We start from the raw sequence: 15517 nt of genomic DNA, 5'->3' as shown, positions 1-15517 counted from the left end.
AATTCTCTGTAAGCTTTCCTGCCCGAACCCATGTCTCTACCTGCTACTTGTGTAAATAATGTCAATGATAATAATCCAATGCACCGTAATAACAATTCTTCAAAGTTCCACTAATGTTATTTTTGACACATTCCAAGTTAACCATTGTAGGCTGTTATTGAGAGCCACACTCCGAGTTTTCGAATGCCATGATGCCAAAATGACAAAACTTCTATAAAAATATCCAAAAATAATAAAAATTCATGTTCTCATAACCTTATTTGAAATGCTTATGAAAAATACTTTGAAATGAGTACAAACATGCCTAGTATTGGTTCAGTGGTTCTTCAAGAAGTTATTTTTTGTATCAATCTATAATGGCCATTGCGCACATGAAACATTAATTGTTGTATTTCACCTGTATACCTTGTGTAACAGGCCGCACGCTGTGAACAATCACAAATTAGCTTGTTACACAGTACGCACAAACTCAGAGGAGCTCAGAGGATCAAAACCCTCCGAGGTCCAATCAGGGGTTCCGTCAATAGGCTATTCCAGTTGAAATCCATACACCCCATATGGAAGACATGACCTTAATCTTACACAGAGGGGGTGTAGATTTCAAATGGTGTCACCCATTCAGGTAACCCCATTTGATATTCATACTCCCTGTGTGGAAGATTAAGGTCATGTCTTCCATAGGGCGTATGGATTGCTCCCCGGATTGCTACTGGAAGAGCCGACTGCAGACACATTTTGAGGTTTGGCACTCAAAGGGAAACTGACCTGGGCCATATCCCCAAAGATTTAGGGGCTTAGATTTTGATGTTTGTGATGTGCATCCATGTTCAGGGTCTTCATGCGGTTTCCCTGCATGATGGTGTGTAGTGCGATTCCCTTTTCTAGAGGCATCAGTCTACATTCAAATCTGGGGTTGGGACAGCTACAATCAAAGAAAAAAAATAGTTGGCACACTTTGACTTTCATTTTGCCGCTCTGCTAATTCTGTGAGATGAGTGTGGCGGTTCTAGACACAACATAGCAAAGTTGCAAAAAGTAAGTTCCCGTATTAGATTGTTTTCCCAAATTAATAACTATATTTCCCCTTCCCTCCTCCATTCCCCCTCAATCACTATTTGGGAGCCTGGAGAGCCGAATGTCAAAAGTACTTTCATCAACTTTAAAATGGGGAAGTGGGGTAGCCATTTACATTTAATGATGCCAACATTATTTTCCTTGATTGTATAGATTAAGTTAATTTATACATCTACACAATGAAGATAAACTTATCATTAAGTTAAGGGGCGGCTTAGGCGTTTTACTGGGAAAACCCTGTATGTGCCCCGGGCGGGTCACTCTCACACAAAAGTGCCTCCCACCCGCGTCCGTACACCTCTGAAATGCACCCTTAATGGCGAATTTTCACATAACCAAATTGCACCCCTTAATGGCGAAACACATGCAAAATCCTACCCTAAATGGCGTAGCACATGCAAAAACCATACCCTAAATGGCGTCAACTGAGAAATATCTAATTTACACCCTAAGTGGCGTAAACAGGAAAATGAGTTAATTTGATACCCAAGGTGTATTTTTGATGTTGCAGACATAAAGATACTGAAGAAAACATGCTCAAAAGTAAAAAGAATCAATTGAAAAGTGGTGAATTTTATCAAATTAGTGCAAACTCACTCAAACAATAATATTACTAACCCTAAACGTCTAAGGATTTGGCTGAAAAGGATCCCTAAATGGCGATGACCTCTGAATAAGTACCCCTTTTTCAAAAAGACGTTGACGACACTGTGTGGTGAAAAACATACCCTTTTAGACGTTTTTCTTGGACATGGGTGCGTAGCAAGTCAAGTAGTGAGTGACCGCCCCCAGGGTATGTGCACACAACTTCAACAGGGGTGACATACGATTTCAATCCTACGTTTGGAGGTTCAAAACCTTAAGTCATTCAATTCTGTCTGAACGGCTATTGTATAATTGTATCAAACAATCAACGTCAATTTACATTGTTTGTTTTGAGCGGCAAGTCAGAAACTGTTTTCCTTTAATTATTGTCATCATAATTCTGAATGTTGCATGGAATGTTCAAAGTGAGTTTTACGGTACAATAATTTTGTATCTGGTTATTTCAACTTTGCATGGTTGGCAAAATATGAATAAAAAGAAAGAAATCCTTTGTTCCTCTTTAAACTTGAACATGATTCCTATGTTGGTTGTATGGTAACCTTGAAATCAACCATACAGTCAGTGACTGTACAACAGTAAATCAGTATAATATGACTTTTTTTCACACAGTTTTTGCTAAAAGTATGCAAATGTTTGCTCAAAATTTTCCAATTTCATTTTTTTTTTAGTTCACTAAAAGTCCTTTAGGGCATGCAGGAACATTTCATGCCAGAGAATATAGCTTACACTTCCCAGAATCCTTGGCAACATGATGCATCACCTCATTATTTGCTGCCATAGTGCACATTAGTAACTATTGGTTATTGGTACAAGCCTGGGTTCATACACCTGTTCCGAATTATGATATACCATAGGCTTTGTGTTGTGATCATTTCGATCAGTGGTTCGAAACAAAGAAAGCGTGAGCCACTTGACCTAGCAACAGTCATATTCTAACATGCACTACGACAGCGAATAGTAGATGACACTTCTATTAATTTATCAGGTTCCTTTTGTTTTTATGTTGAGAATAGACTGGCTAAAATGGGCCGGTAGTCATGAAATAAACATATTTTGTTTTTTGTCAAATTGAGGTACTTTTTGAGGTACCAATGTTGCACTTGACAGCAAATCAATACAGAAAATTAAAATGGAAGAACTGCATTGTGGGAAGTGTACGGTGTCTTCTCTGATTTCATGCGTTCTTTCGCAATCGCAAACATTGCATGCTTTCAAGTATTTCAAGGCCTGGGTAAACTCGCAACTAATACTGACAGAACGCTGTCCAAACTCCTGAGGTTTGAATGCAGACTGACGCCCTCAGTCAGTCGGACTGGCTGACGTGTCGGAAAATTATGTGTAAATTTTGTGTCCCATTTCACCCCCAAAATAAGTTGTTTGAAATGTGATACATGGCACCAGACTGGTACCTGGATTTATTTGGGGGGTTGCAGAGAGTTAAAAGTGGACATTTTGTAAATTTTTCCTTCAAAAACAGGGCTGAATTTACAATGTTTTTTACAGAAAAAAAAATGGACCTTTCTTCAGATCAGCACCCTGTACCTTCTGGCTATAGCTTTGCTTGGAACATTCAATTCATAGGCTTAGGAACCGGGGGACTTGGGGGCCAGCCCCTCAATAATTTTGGTGCGGAGGCTGGAATACCTTTCAGCCCCCCCCCCCAATAATCATAGGTGAAGTTAAAAAATTGTGATAAAATAGAGGAAAATGGGTCTTTGTGACCTATATTTTGCAAAATTTTCAGCCCCCCATGTTGAAAATCTTTCTAAGCCAATGCAGTTCAGGATCCAGCCGCACCGGCTCACAAAGGCGTATCAAAAGTCGTGCTATGGTTCATGCCAAAATTGCATGCATATATTTTCCTATGGCCAACTGGGTCATCACTTTTGTTTTGTTTTTCAATCTTTTGTTAAGTTGCTTCACTTTTGTTTTGTTTTTCAATCTTTGCCAAGTTGCTACAGAGCATAAAGTACAGTGACCTACTCAGTTGGTAGACAATAAAAGATGTTGTCTAGTTTGAATTGCTCATTGGTTTCCATCTTTGTATTTAGACACTAGTACACAACAAGATTCCTATTTCTACCGGCCACAAAGGTACACTGCTGCCCAGCTACTTTGTTGCTACTCTTGGGTACCAGTGCAATACCAATCCAGTATACCAGACAGTGTGATGTGTACTGTACTGATTCCAATGTGTGCACATTAGAGTACCCACACAGGTACTGCAAAGCTACTATGTACCTCTGGGGGTGGCAACAAAAGAAAACAACATCATCAAACTTTTTAGAATGATGACAACAGTTATATTACAATCTTGTTTTCATTTTTGCTGAACCATGAAATGGTATCAGCCTATAAGTGTAAATGTTACTAGCTTACTTACTAGCTTACTTACTAGCTTACTTACTAGCTTACTTACTAAGTTACTAGCTTACTAACTAACCATTTGGTCTGAAATGGACATATCTCTAAATGCCACGAAGGTATGACCCCATGAGTGGTGTCATATGAAAGAGTAAAACATAAAGAATATAATAAAAATATTTCCAAGCGCCGGAGGTCATCCAGGGGTCACAGGGGTCAAAAAAGGTCATTTAAACTGAAAATGCTCCGATTGAGCTTAAATTTAAATGCAATGATCCTTGTGACATTCTAAACATGTTTTAAACATTTAAAAATTTATTTAAGGTCATTAAGGGGTCATAAAGGGGTCAAAGGTCAAGGTTCTCAAAATGCTCCAATTGAGCTGAAATTTAAATGCAATGATCCTTATGACATTCTAAACATTTAAAAAATATTTTAAGATTCATTTAAGGTCAAGGGGCAATAAAGGGGTCAAAGGTCAAGTTTTCAAAATGCTTCAATTGACCTGAAATTTAAATGCAATGATCCTTATGACATTCTTAACATGTTTTAAATATTTTAAAATTCATTTAAGGTCATTAAGGGGGTCATACAGAGGTCAAAAATCAAGTTTTCAAAATGCCAGCTTCTCACGATCAAGGTATATCAAAAACGGCAATTAATGAAACAGTCTTATTAAAATTAATACTATCCTGCACAGTATTGCTGCTTGATCAGATCGTCAGTCATCCGCCTAACTTACCTCGTGCCCTTGCAAAGGGCACAGTTGCTCTACTTTATTTTATATTCTTTACGTTTCCTCTTTCATTAACACCACTCGGGTGGTCATACCTTCGTAGCATTTCGAGATTATGTCCATTACAGACTCCGGGTGACAGTGGTATAGGCCTACCACAATATACTGCCGAAGCCACATGGTTCAGCTATGGTGCGGTTATCGCTCTAGTTCTTAGTTCCTTGTTTTCGTTTTTTTCTTAGTTCCTTGTTTGTCCATTTTTCATATGCCAAGGACAGTACGGATTTCTAAAGATTTGTACATAGAATCCAAGCGCACAATCCATCCATTATCTCATTTCTACCTCATAAATTACTATAATCATTAATAAACACCTACTCTTTTTCTTCTTGACAATAAAATTGACAACCTAAAAGGAAAATTGATCACCTGAAGACTATTATTAGACCATGAGACTATAATATACTATTTGGCTTCACCAGAGTTGCTGTAAAAAGTACAATGGACAATTCCAGTTGAAATCCATACACCCCCCCGTGCCCCACAGCCGGGCCCCTACGGAAGACTGTTAGACATGACCTTAATCTTCCATACAGGGAGTGGGCAATGGCATTGCAAATGGGGTTACCTGAATGCAGGGGCATTGGAAGGTGACAAAAAGTCAGGCGCCCGAAGTTACACGAAGCTGCAAAAAAAAGCTACAAACAAGTTCAAAATAGTGCAAAAATTGCACAAAGTGCAAACCGCTTGCAACGTGCCTGCCTGAATGGGAGACTCCATTTGAAATCTACACCCAGCTGTGTGGGAGATTATGGATATGTATTCCATAAGGGGTATATGAATTTCAACTGGAATAGCCCAATAGGCTACAGCAGGATATTTTTAGCGGTATTCATTTTTTAATGAAAATTTACTAATATGTATAAATATTTTGACTTGCCTATTGTAAATCAAAATTTTGAGTTCCCTGTTGTAATCTATTATAATGAAAATTGTATTGTAAATCCTTGATACTTGACTTCCCATTTTTTATGCATGCCAATATTTCATGCTTTCTAATTTCTATATTTTGAAAAAGAAAAAAGTTCATTACATGTATCTCTTTCGAAATAACAAGGGCATGACAAATTTAACAACTTCCGGTGTATTTAGGTTACTGGGTTGCACCATGACATCATACATGTAGGAGACATAAATTTGTTTGCAGCCAAGTTCTATGGCAGTGTGGAATGAAATTGGACTTGGAAGCAAGGGTGCATGGTGCAGGTTAGGGTACTTCAGGGACTGTCTTTTGGAATTTGCAGAGAGCATTAGAGAGCATTAAATAGCTCTTCTGGAGCTTTCAAGGAGAGCTATTCTATTTACAATAGAATGTAAGGATAGAATGGTCAACTAAGGAGGCTAGAAATCACTATCCTATATCAGATTTAAGGAGAGCAGTAGAGAGTGATTGCTATCGCTCTCCTCAAAAGGCAGTCCTTGGTATATCAGATTTAAGGAGAGCAGTAGAGAGTGATTGCTATCGCTCTCCTCAAAAGGCAGTCCTTGGTAGTTGCCTCTGCTGTATGAGGCGATGAGTTCAATCCCTGGTTGTGGCAACTTGCTGCGGAATTGCCTGGGGGTACTGACTTGGAAGAGGCATCACAGATCCTGGAACGTCTCCATGATCTGTGCTTGAATCTAATCATATATGATATGAATCCCGGTATGAATCTTACAACTAGTATAAATTATCGTTGATCCCACTCCAAGAAGTGTTCAGTAAAGACCCTCCAAGGGAGTCATGCATTCTAATGTAACAGCAAAATGTAGTAAGAAATGACATGGAGCTGAGGAGCTACATGTACATAGTATACCTGATCTTCATCTTAAAGCTGGATTTAAATTATTTTTCAGAATGACCCTATTTGAATATAATCATACATATCACATGTATCTTGGCTTACCAGTATCATGGTGAAAATGTGTCAAATTTTCTTTTTTTCACTGCATTGTCTTTTTATAGACATTTCTTGTTTGTTCCATTATTTTTCCTTTGTGATAGCCAAAAACCATTTAGCATAAATGCAGTCAGAAGTGACATAGAGCTGGAGGTATAGGGCCAACATGATCTAAGACAAATCATTTTTTTTTAATATCCTCTTTGAATATATAATTATTTGAATCTTGGTTACAGCTAGTATGTTTGATTCAACAAGGAAATGTTTTAGTAGACCCTCCAAGGGAATTCCTGACCTCTGTAAATGAAAATGTAGCAGAAAGTGATATGGAGGTATGCATGTTCTTAATGCTCTTAGACTTAGAGAAATAAAAATACAGACAAATCTTTTTAAAAAAGTCTTATTTGAATATCATCATGAATCTTGGCTAGTGTTTTTGATAGAACTCCAGGGAAGTGTTCAGTGCATGTAGACCCTCGGAGGGAATTCCTGACCTCTGCATAGCCCTGGAAGTGACATCATAGTTGCCTAGGTTTCAGACATGGATCGTGCAGTTAGCTATGTTCTGCTTTTGAACTTCATCCAACGAATATATTCAGTGATTTTGAGCTAATGTTTTTTCACAAATTTTGTTTCATGAAAACCCTACATAATTTAATGCTATGCATGCTGGCCATAGGCTTCAAGATGAAAAGTCCCAAGTTTTATGATATTTTCTCAAAATATGAAGAGCTATCTTAAGAACCACTAAACCAATGCTACGCTTGTTTGTACTCATTTTAATGCATTTTTCATGCTGATTTCAAATATGGTCATGATAATTTACAATTCTGAAATTATTTCAATTTAAACAAAATTGAAACTTGTCCTCTGCAGTCGAGTCAACATTCGTGTGGAGAAAGTTTACTATATGTTGACGAATCGTTTTGTCCTGTCATAGTGCCCTAACCAGCCCTCCTGCTAGGATTTCAATTGTAATTATAACTTTTATTGTTAGGATGTAAATATTATTGTAAAATTATTTTCTCTAGCAATTTGTAACAACACAAAACATGCCACACCCTATAGTATCAGGACCAATTTACTCTTTAAATTTGGAGCTGTTTTGATAGCATACAGGTACGTGCCGATTTGGCATATTGTCAGACAGGATCATATCCATGATGATCAAGTTCAATTAAGCACTGAATAGTGACTACCGATTCCTGGAGATGTCCCTGATTTTGCTAATTTATATATAGGCCTACATATCAATATCGGCGCTACTCCCACTCTATCCGCAATTACTGGATAATTTGTTTGCCCCCTTTCCTGAAGTCTGCTCCAAAATTGAATATATCATTTGAAAAAGAACCCACTTTCCTTTGAGATAATAATCAACAAACACCCACCAACTCAGTCTCACAAATTGAACTTAAGGGAAACCAACCTAATTGGCTATTCCATTTGACATCCACACTACCCCTGTGGAAGATTTTGGAAACATTCCACAGAGGGATCACTAGCAACAGGTTAATGCAACAAGACACTCAACAGAGGGAGTATGAATTCTAAATGGAATTAGCACATTATGCAGCTCCATCAGACACCCCCTGAGAAAGCTTCAACCTGAATCTTTTAGAGGGAGTGCAAGTTTCAAATAGAGCTGCCCAATGTGTGCTAATTCCATTTAAAATTCATACTCCCTCTGTGGAACATATTTCCAAAATCTTCGGGTAGTGTGAATTTCAAATGGAATAGCCCATTGAGTCTGCTTTCCAAAAGAACCTTTCAGAGCCTCTAAATTAATCTTAAAACTCTTGTTGAGTTGTATGAGAGAGAAGCAACAGGTTAAAACAAATTCTAAAATGCAATAAAACACTCCAATATTAGCAGATAGTACCTTTTTTCTTCCAACATCTCATCAGTTTTGAATATTTTTGCAAGTTTACTTACTTTACTCCCAAAATGAGCTATTCCGCTTGAAATCCATACACCCCCTACGGAAAATATGACCTTAATCTTCTACACAGGGAGTGTGAATTTCAAATTTAGTTACCTGAATTGGTGATTCTATTTGAAATCTAACCCCCACCCATTTGAAATTCACACTCCCTGTGTAGAAGATTAAGGTCATGTCTTCCATAGGGGGTGGATGGATTTCAACTGGAATAGTCCATTTTGGGAGTAAAGTAGTAAATTTGGGCTATTCCAGTTGAAATCCATACAACCCCTAATAGAAGACATGACCTTAATCTCCGACATAGGTACCTGAATGGATGACTCGGGACTCTCATTTGAAGTCTGCACCCACAGTGTGAAAGAGCAAGTCATATCTTCCACAGGGGGCGTAAGGATTTCAACTGGAATAGCCCAAATAAACCAAAGTATCTCCTACTTTACTTAATAAAAGTCAAAGATAATATAATGCGTTTTAACTCAGAAGGGTAGATTTTTCAAACACTTGTACTCGGATATCCGCACTCCTATTCAGTTGTTTTTCACCGTTTCTACCTACCTGAGCTACCTGAGACAGGCTTTGCAACACACAATGACATTTTATATGTTAATCTTGTCAGGATTTGGAGAAAAAAACGTGAGACTTATGCAAAATGTATGAAAGCAATGCACACTGGGAAATACAACTACATGAATCAAGGAAGGAGCTTAAATGAGTGGGTATCATTACGGGTTATATTTTGTGGCATGATTTGATATTTTTTTCTGACTGCTTGATTTTTATAGGCCTATATGAATAATAAATTTATGGAAAGTTGGGAGAAAATGATTTGAAAAAGGTTATTTTAAATGCTATCACAATACAACAGTGCAGCACCAACCAGGTCCTTATAGATTCAACAAGATTGGAGCAATGCTAAATTTATGATTTCAAGATGGCCGCCACTCTACCAAGATGGCCGCTAGCTAAAAAAATGTCAACCATATTTTTTATAATTTTATAATGTACCAAGTGGAAAAAATGTAAGATTGTACCAAAGATTTCCACAGAACTACAAATCATGACACAAGAGTATGTACTAAAAGGTCCACTTGTTTCAGGAAAAGCTTTGAAATTAGCCCTTTTTTGAAAGAAAAATTCATAAAAAGGTCCCGCACCCCCAAAATAAATCCTGGCTAAATAAGTCTTGCTTGTTATTTATTTGTAGATCAGTGCAGACTGATTCACACATACATCCCCAAGCCAAAACACAGCATTTCCTATGTTATTTATTACATTATACTGCCATACATCAACAGGGTAGAAGCTTGTGACTGGTCAGTGCCAGAAGTGGGTAAGTGCAATAGCTGCCATGTGAACATTTGACAATTTACACACATTATACTGTACTCATCTACACATGGCAGCTATTGCACTTACCCACTTCTGGCACTGATCAGCCAATAGCCACATGACAGTAATCGCTGCGGTTTCTACAAGTTGCTCCCTCAAAAGGGCAACTTCATGGGTCATATCATCTAAATTTAGATTTATGTCTGCACATACATAGTATCTATAGAGGAACTACCTGTACCCACACCGTTGTCAAGTTCAGGTTTCCCCTCTCTCTCTAGAAATAAATTTTATAGCATATAATCATTCTGCAGTATGGAGTAACATCATGCAAGTATTAAAATGGACTCAGAAAAGTTTTATGATCAAATTTAGTTATGTCTACAGAAGCATCATGTTATCTACATACCACCTACACACTGTGTCAAGTTTAGTTTCTCTTATTTGAAAACAAAATTCTATATATTCTGTTCATTCTGAAGTACAGAAGACTTACAGAGTAATATCACGACACAGTTCTATGGCCCAAAGTGTATGTCATCAAATTTAGCTGTGTCTTCACAAGTCTACTTTTTGCTATTTTTCCCAATAAAAAGTTCCAAAAATGTGAGAAAAAAATGTCTTCTTTTTTAAAAAGACCACAAAAAGGATTTTTAGGGGGTTAGGACAACTTTTTACAACAAAAGACAATCAAATTATGTGTAAATCCATATCAAAATGATGCACTTGTCGGCTGCTACATATATACATGTGTCTCTTTTTACCTAATAGCTAGGAATAAATACCTGACTCATCTCAAGTGGAGGTCACTTCAAATCATCCCCAAGTCACATGGTTTTTTAATACAGAGAACATTCATTAACCATGTTAACCATGTGTCTTGGGGATGATTTGAAGTGACCTCCACTTGAGATGAGTCTGGTATTTATTCCTAGCTATTATGTGAAAAGAGACACATGTAGCAATCGACAAGTGCATCATTTTGATATGGATTTACACATATTTCGATATAGTTCTGATACAGTGAGATCCCAGTGCACTCTCAGTCGATGATCCATAATATTTTATCCTTTTGCTAATCATCACTCATGCTATGAACTCAAAGATCCTCTATTATCACTGGGAAAAAGGAGGTAGGGAGGGGGGCAAGTGGTATGACAGAACATGAGGGAATCTAGAGTGGACTCTGTCCATAGATACTTGTAAAGGCTGTCAGTTTATTATAAACCTGCAAAAGCCATCACCAATATCAGGTACTTTAACAGGGGGCTTGGGTTTTGAATTAGCGCCCGGGATTAGCACCAATCCAGCTTGAAATGTGGGGGTGGGGGTGGGGACAATCGGCCTGAATTGTCAAAAAGTGGCTGAAAAGAACAAAAATGGGTCATTTTGCCGAAAAGTGGTGGACACATCCCCACAGGATTAACATTTAACACCCATGATTGAGGGGCTCCCCTCCCCAGCTATGCCACTACAATGATGAATTTCCCTTGGTAGTGCCTGGGATATCCATTCAGAACTCCCACCCCATATCCAGAATTACTTGACACATCAGGCCTGTCAGATTATAGCTAACCATATTACTGGGGTTAAGATATGTGAACTTTGATGTATAATCCATGTCTCCTATTCAAGTTCATATTAAATTTAAAAGTATTATTATACAGGAGCATTATAGGTGAAAGGGTATGTGTGGTAGTATTTACTACTGAGTTTAATAGAAATGGAAATGATAAGATAAATGTTGCATTGTATTCAAATTCACCTCTAGGGAACAACATTTTAGGTAGAATGTTCCAAACAAATAATGAAATAGTGAAAGCGAATGAAATGAAATGAAAAATAATGAACAAATAAAAAAATGAATGAATGGATGAATGAATGAATGAATGAACAAAGGAGAATGAATATTATATAATTAACATGGAATGAATGAATGAATTAATTAATTAATTAATTAATTAATGAACGAACGAAGGAACGAACAAACAAACGAACGAATAAGGTAATACAGGTCTGAAGAATGAATAAATTAATGAGAATGAAAATTATGCAATCAACTTGGAATGTATGAATGAATGAATGAATGAATAATAAACTAGAGCTAATTGCGCATACACATATACGCGACCTTAGCAATAGCTAATTAACTAGGCCTATAGCTAATTAGCCCAGATATATATAGCATGAATGCATGTAAGCAGTAGTATATTATGCTGATTTTACTGAGAGGTCTTTTTTTTAAATGCACTATAACTTTGGAATTTGGGTAGAGACCAAGGTTAATTTGTTAGCTCACCTATAGCATATGTAAGTTCAAAAGGTCCAGCATTATGTATAATTCATTGGAATATACATGTATGAACAGATGTTTGTAGTATTATAATTATAATCATAAATTATATTACATAATTATTTTCCATAATATTACAGTACATGTGAAATCATTTTGATAAGGACAAGTAAAATAAAAACATGTTTCAAAAAGGAGGAAGAGGGGGCTTTTTATTTTTTATCGTAAAATTGGTGCAAATACCCATAATTAGAACTGTTTTAGCGCACACAATAATGCCCGGAAAAAGGAGGAGGCCTCTTTTTATATCTAGTTCAACGAGATAGGCCTCCTCTAATTATCACAAAACCTCCCAAAAGTGTTTCTTGTATATTAGCAAGGCTATAGAAAGCATCTTTACTCCCTAGACATATTTTTTTAGTAACAGAACAGAAAATCACATCAGCCATAATGACCTTCGTATGACCTTTGACCTCAAGGCTAATGCATGTGTCAAGTGACGTCATCTTGCAGTGTAATTCGTGCAAGGAGTAGCAGTTTTAGTAAAAATAATAGGAAATAACATTTTCGGCCATAATGACCTTTCCATGACCTTTGACCTTGAGTTGGTCATGTGACATTTGTGCCACCAGCTATTGGTCCTGATGACCAAGTAACATTGTTGTACTATATATATTTGCGACAGCATCAGCATTTTAGGGTATTTGGTCATATACCTGAAGTATCCCCTTAATGACCTTTGACCCCGATTCTGGACAATAACTTTTAGACACTGGGTATAGCTGATGCATGTACCAAAGTGCCATCATCGTGCTGTGTAATTTGTGGAAGGAGTAGCATTTTTAGTGAAATCACGCTTTTGGCCATTGACCGGAAGTGGATGACCTTTGACCTGAAGTTGATCATGTTTCATTTGTCCCCCACCCAATGGTCCTAATGACCAACTATGGTCAACATGGCTCAAAGCATATGGCTACGGTGGCTCATTATAAGATTGACAGAAAGAAAGAAAGAAAGAAAGAACTTGACAGAAACAGACCTTAGCAATTTTGCAAATTGCTAAGGAATGAATGAATGAACGAATGATGTAATACAGGCCTAAGGAAATTATGACCAGAATATCCAAAAGTAAGAAGAGCAAGTGAACCTAATCAGAATGAGGCATCATATGAATAACTCAATGCATCAAAAAGGTGCACTTTGTTTGTCAGTTTAAATTTCATATACTCCTTTGAGACCATCCCCTTCCTTTTTATGGGAATATTTATTTCACATATTGTCATTTTGTAAAACCTGAGTTATGACATTAACAGGTATGCTACCTGGCTGGCTGCAGGGGCCTCCCAGTTCAACTCCGAGAACAAATCAAATATCAAAATCGGGAGTTGTGCTGCTGCTGCAAACAGAAATGCTATGCATGCTACATGTACTTCTGTATACTGTACATCCCAGCATGACAAAAAAAATCACAAAATTGAAAGACTTTTTATCAAATTTCATCCCTATCATATAAAAAACACCTGTTTGCACTCATTTGAATGCATTTTGCATATACATTTCCAAATATGGTAACATAAATTTACAATTCTGTAATGTTTTAGTAAATTTGAGGGGAAAAGTTGCGTCTGCATGTAAAAGGTAAAACAGCATTCGCTCTGCAGCGTTCATGTTGTATTTCTGCGATAGCATTGGCTCATATCCAATGCTGGGATCACCAGGTCAAAATCTACCAAATGTTTTTTACTTTTGATTTTAAAAATAGATTATAGTGCATTATTTAGAACAGGAAATAAAGAAATTATTGTTGAAATGAAAAGCGTGTAGCTGATCACTACAGACGCTGTGTGCAATAAACCGTAACATCGCCTGTTGTCTGGGAGACTAACGTGGGTATACCTCGTTTTAATTGTGGATAAAGGAATAATATAAAAAAAGTGATTGATAAATAGACAAGGTCATGGTTGTATAGGATCTATTCACAGGTGAATGCGTTAATTGAATCGTTGACGCGGGACATTGCACAATAACTTAACCGATACTCACCATGTGCAAAGAAAAAAAACCTAGTCAGATAGTCAATGAGTGAGTTGGAATAATAAATGAAACTAAAATTGGATGTGATGATCATGAGAGAGGAGTGAGACAGTCGCCTAACCGACGAATAAAAAAAAATTGAGAATGATCAAAGACTCTTACCTTAAGTGAGTCGAAACAGGCTGTGACTCGTCCGTTCTCGACGGGCACGGATTTGGAAGGATGCGCGTATTTGCATTCAGTGTCAGTTCTTTTGCATGTTCCTCGCTGATACTCGCGACAAGCTTCAAGCATTAGCCATTGTGTATCTCGCACTACTGCCATACTTTCCCCAAGCTAGCCACTACTACTGCAAAATAGGAGGACGCCTCTTTTTTTTTTTCCTCTCTTTCACCGTGTGTCTCACTCGACTCTCCCGACGTCGTCGTCACTCACGTGGTTTCCACTTCCTCCTCCTCCTTCAGGGCGCTTGCAGGGCTGGGCTACGGTGGCTGCTTCTAATTCAGCAAGTTATTTTTTTTTCTGCAGCAGGTAGCTACACTAAAGCTTGCTAGCACACTATGTCGAAACTCATGAATATAGCACACTGAACAGCCGACACTATGCACACATTAAAAAAGTACATGTACGGCATAAAGATCTCTGTAAGTCATGTATGTGCTTAGCGACAACAAATTTCTCTCTTTAGCTTGTTTTGTGGAAAGGTCCAGACCTCGTAGTCGATGTGAATTCACTTTTCCAGAGTATACTGCTGCAGGGGTCAGGGATCAGTAGTTGTCTTGGTGTAGAAAAACTCATGTGGCCCATAAGAATTTGAGATTTTCCCCCCACGCACTGATATGTTTCTTGGATACAAGTTCAGACGGCAATCCAAGGTGGTTCTATAATACACTATAGACAGGCACAAGTTTTTACCCCCTTTCTTAAACAAAATAATAAAAGCTGGAGCTAGGCGAAGCGGGTTTCCAGTTTTCCCCTTGCATTTGTTTGGTTGGTTTGCAGATATCAGGCATATAGCAAGTGTATGGACTGAGAGAGTGTATGGCGGCGTGTAAAATGCGGCAGGCCTGAGCTGTCTATACCCTGTAGGAAAAGCAGGCAAAAACGGAAAAAGAAGAAAAAGCAAGAAGCAAAAGGTTAGCTATTGGGATTTTGTTTGGTTTGCAGGTAAACTTTGGTGGTTTGACATCCTAATTATC

At 37.6% G+C, this 15517-nt stretch overlaps 1 protein-coding gene across 14 annotated transcripts in view; it reads right to left on the bottom strand.

The window, feature by feature from the left end:
• The window catches only part of LOC140144513 (muscleblind-like protein 1), a 480574-nt gene that overhangs the window by 217700 nt on the left and 247357 nt on the right, over positions 1–15517 (bottom strand). For 13 of the 14 annotated variants that reach the window (XM_072166327.1, XM_072166329.1, XM_072166324.1 and 10 more), the window contains one exon: positions 14481–15401. The exons of the other annotated variant lie outside the window; for it this stretch is intronic. In XM_072166327.1, the coding sequence (XP_072022428.1) occupies positions 14481–14642 (162 nt within the window). In that variant the 5' untranslated portion in view covers positions 14643–15401. The remainder of the gene's footprint in view (positions 1–14480; positions 15402–15517) is intronic. 14 annotated transcript variants of the gene reach the window in all.

Source organism: Amphiura filiformis, unplaced genomic scaffold (assembly GCF_039555335.1).
Source record: "Amphiura filiformis unplaced genomic scaffold, Afil_fr2py scaffold_60, whole genome shotgun sequence".
In the NCBI taxonomy this organism is placed as follows: domain Eukaryota; kingdom Metazoa; phylum Echinodermata; class Ophiuroidea; order Amphilepidida; family Amphiuridae; genus Amphiura; species Amphiura filiformis.
The sequence above is the reverse complement of the archived record's forward strand: the minus strand, read 5'-3'. Positions and strand labels throughout refer to the sequence as shown.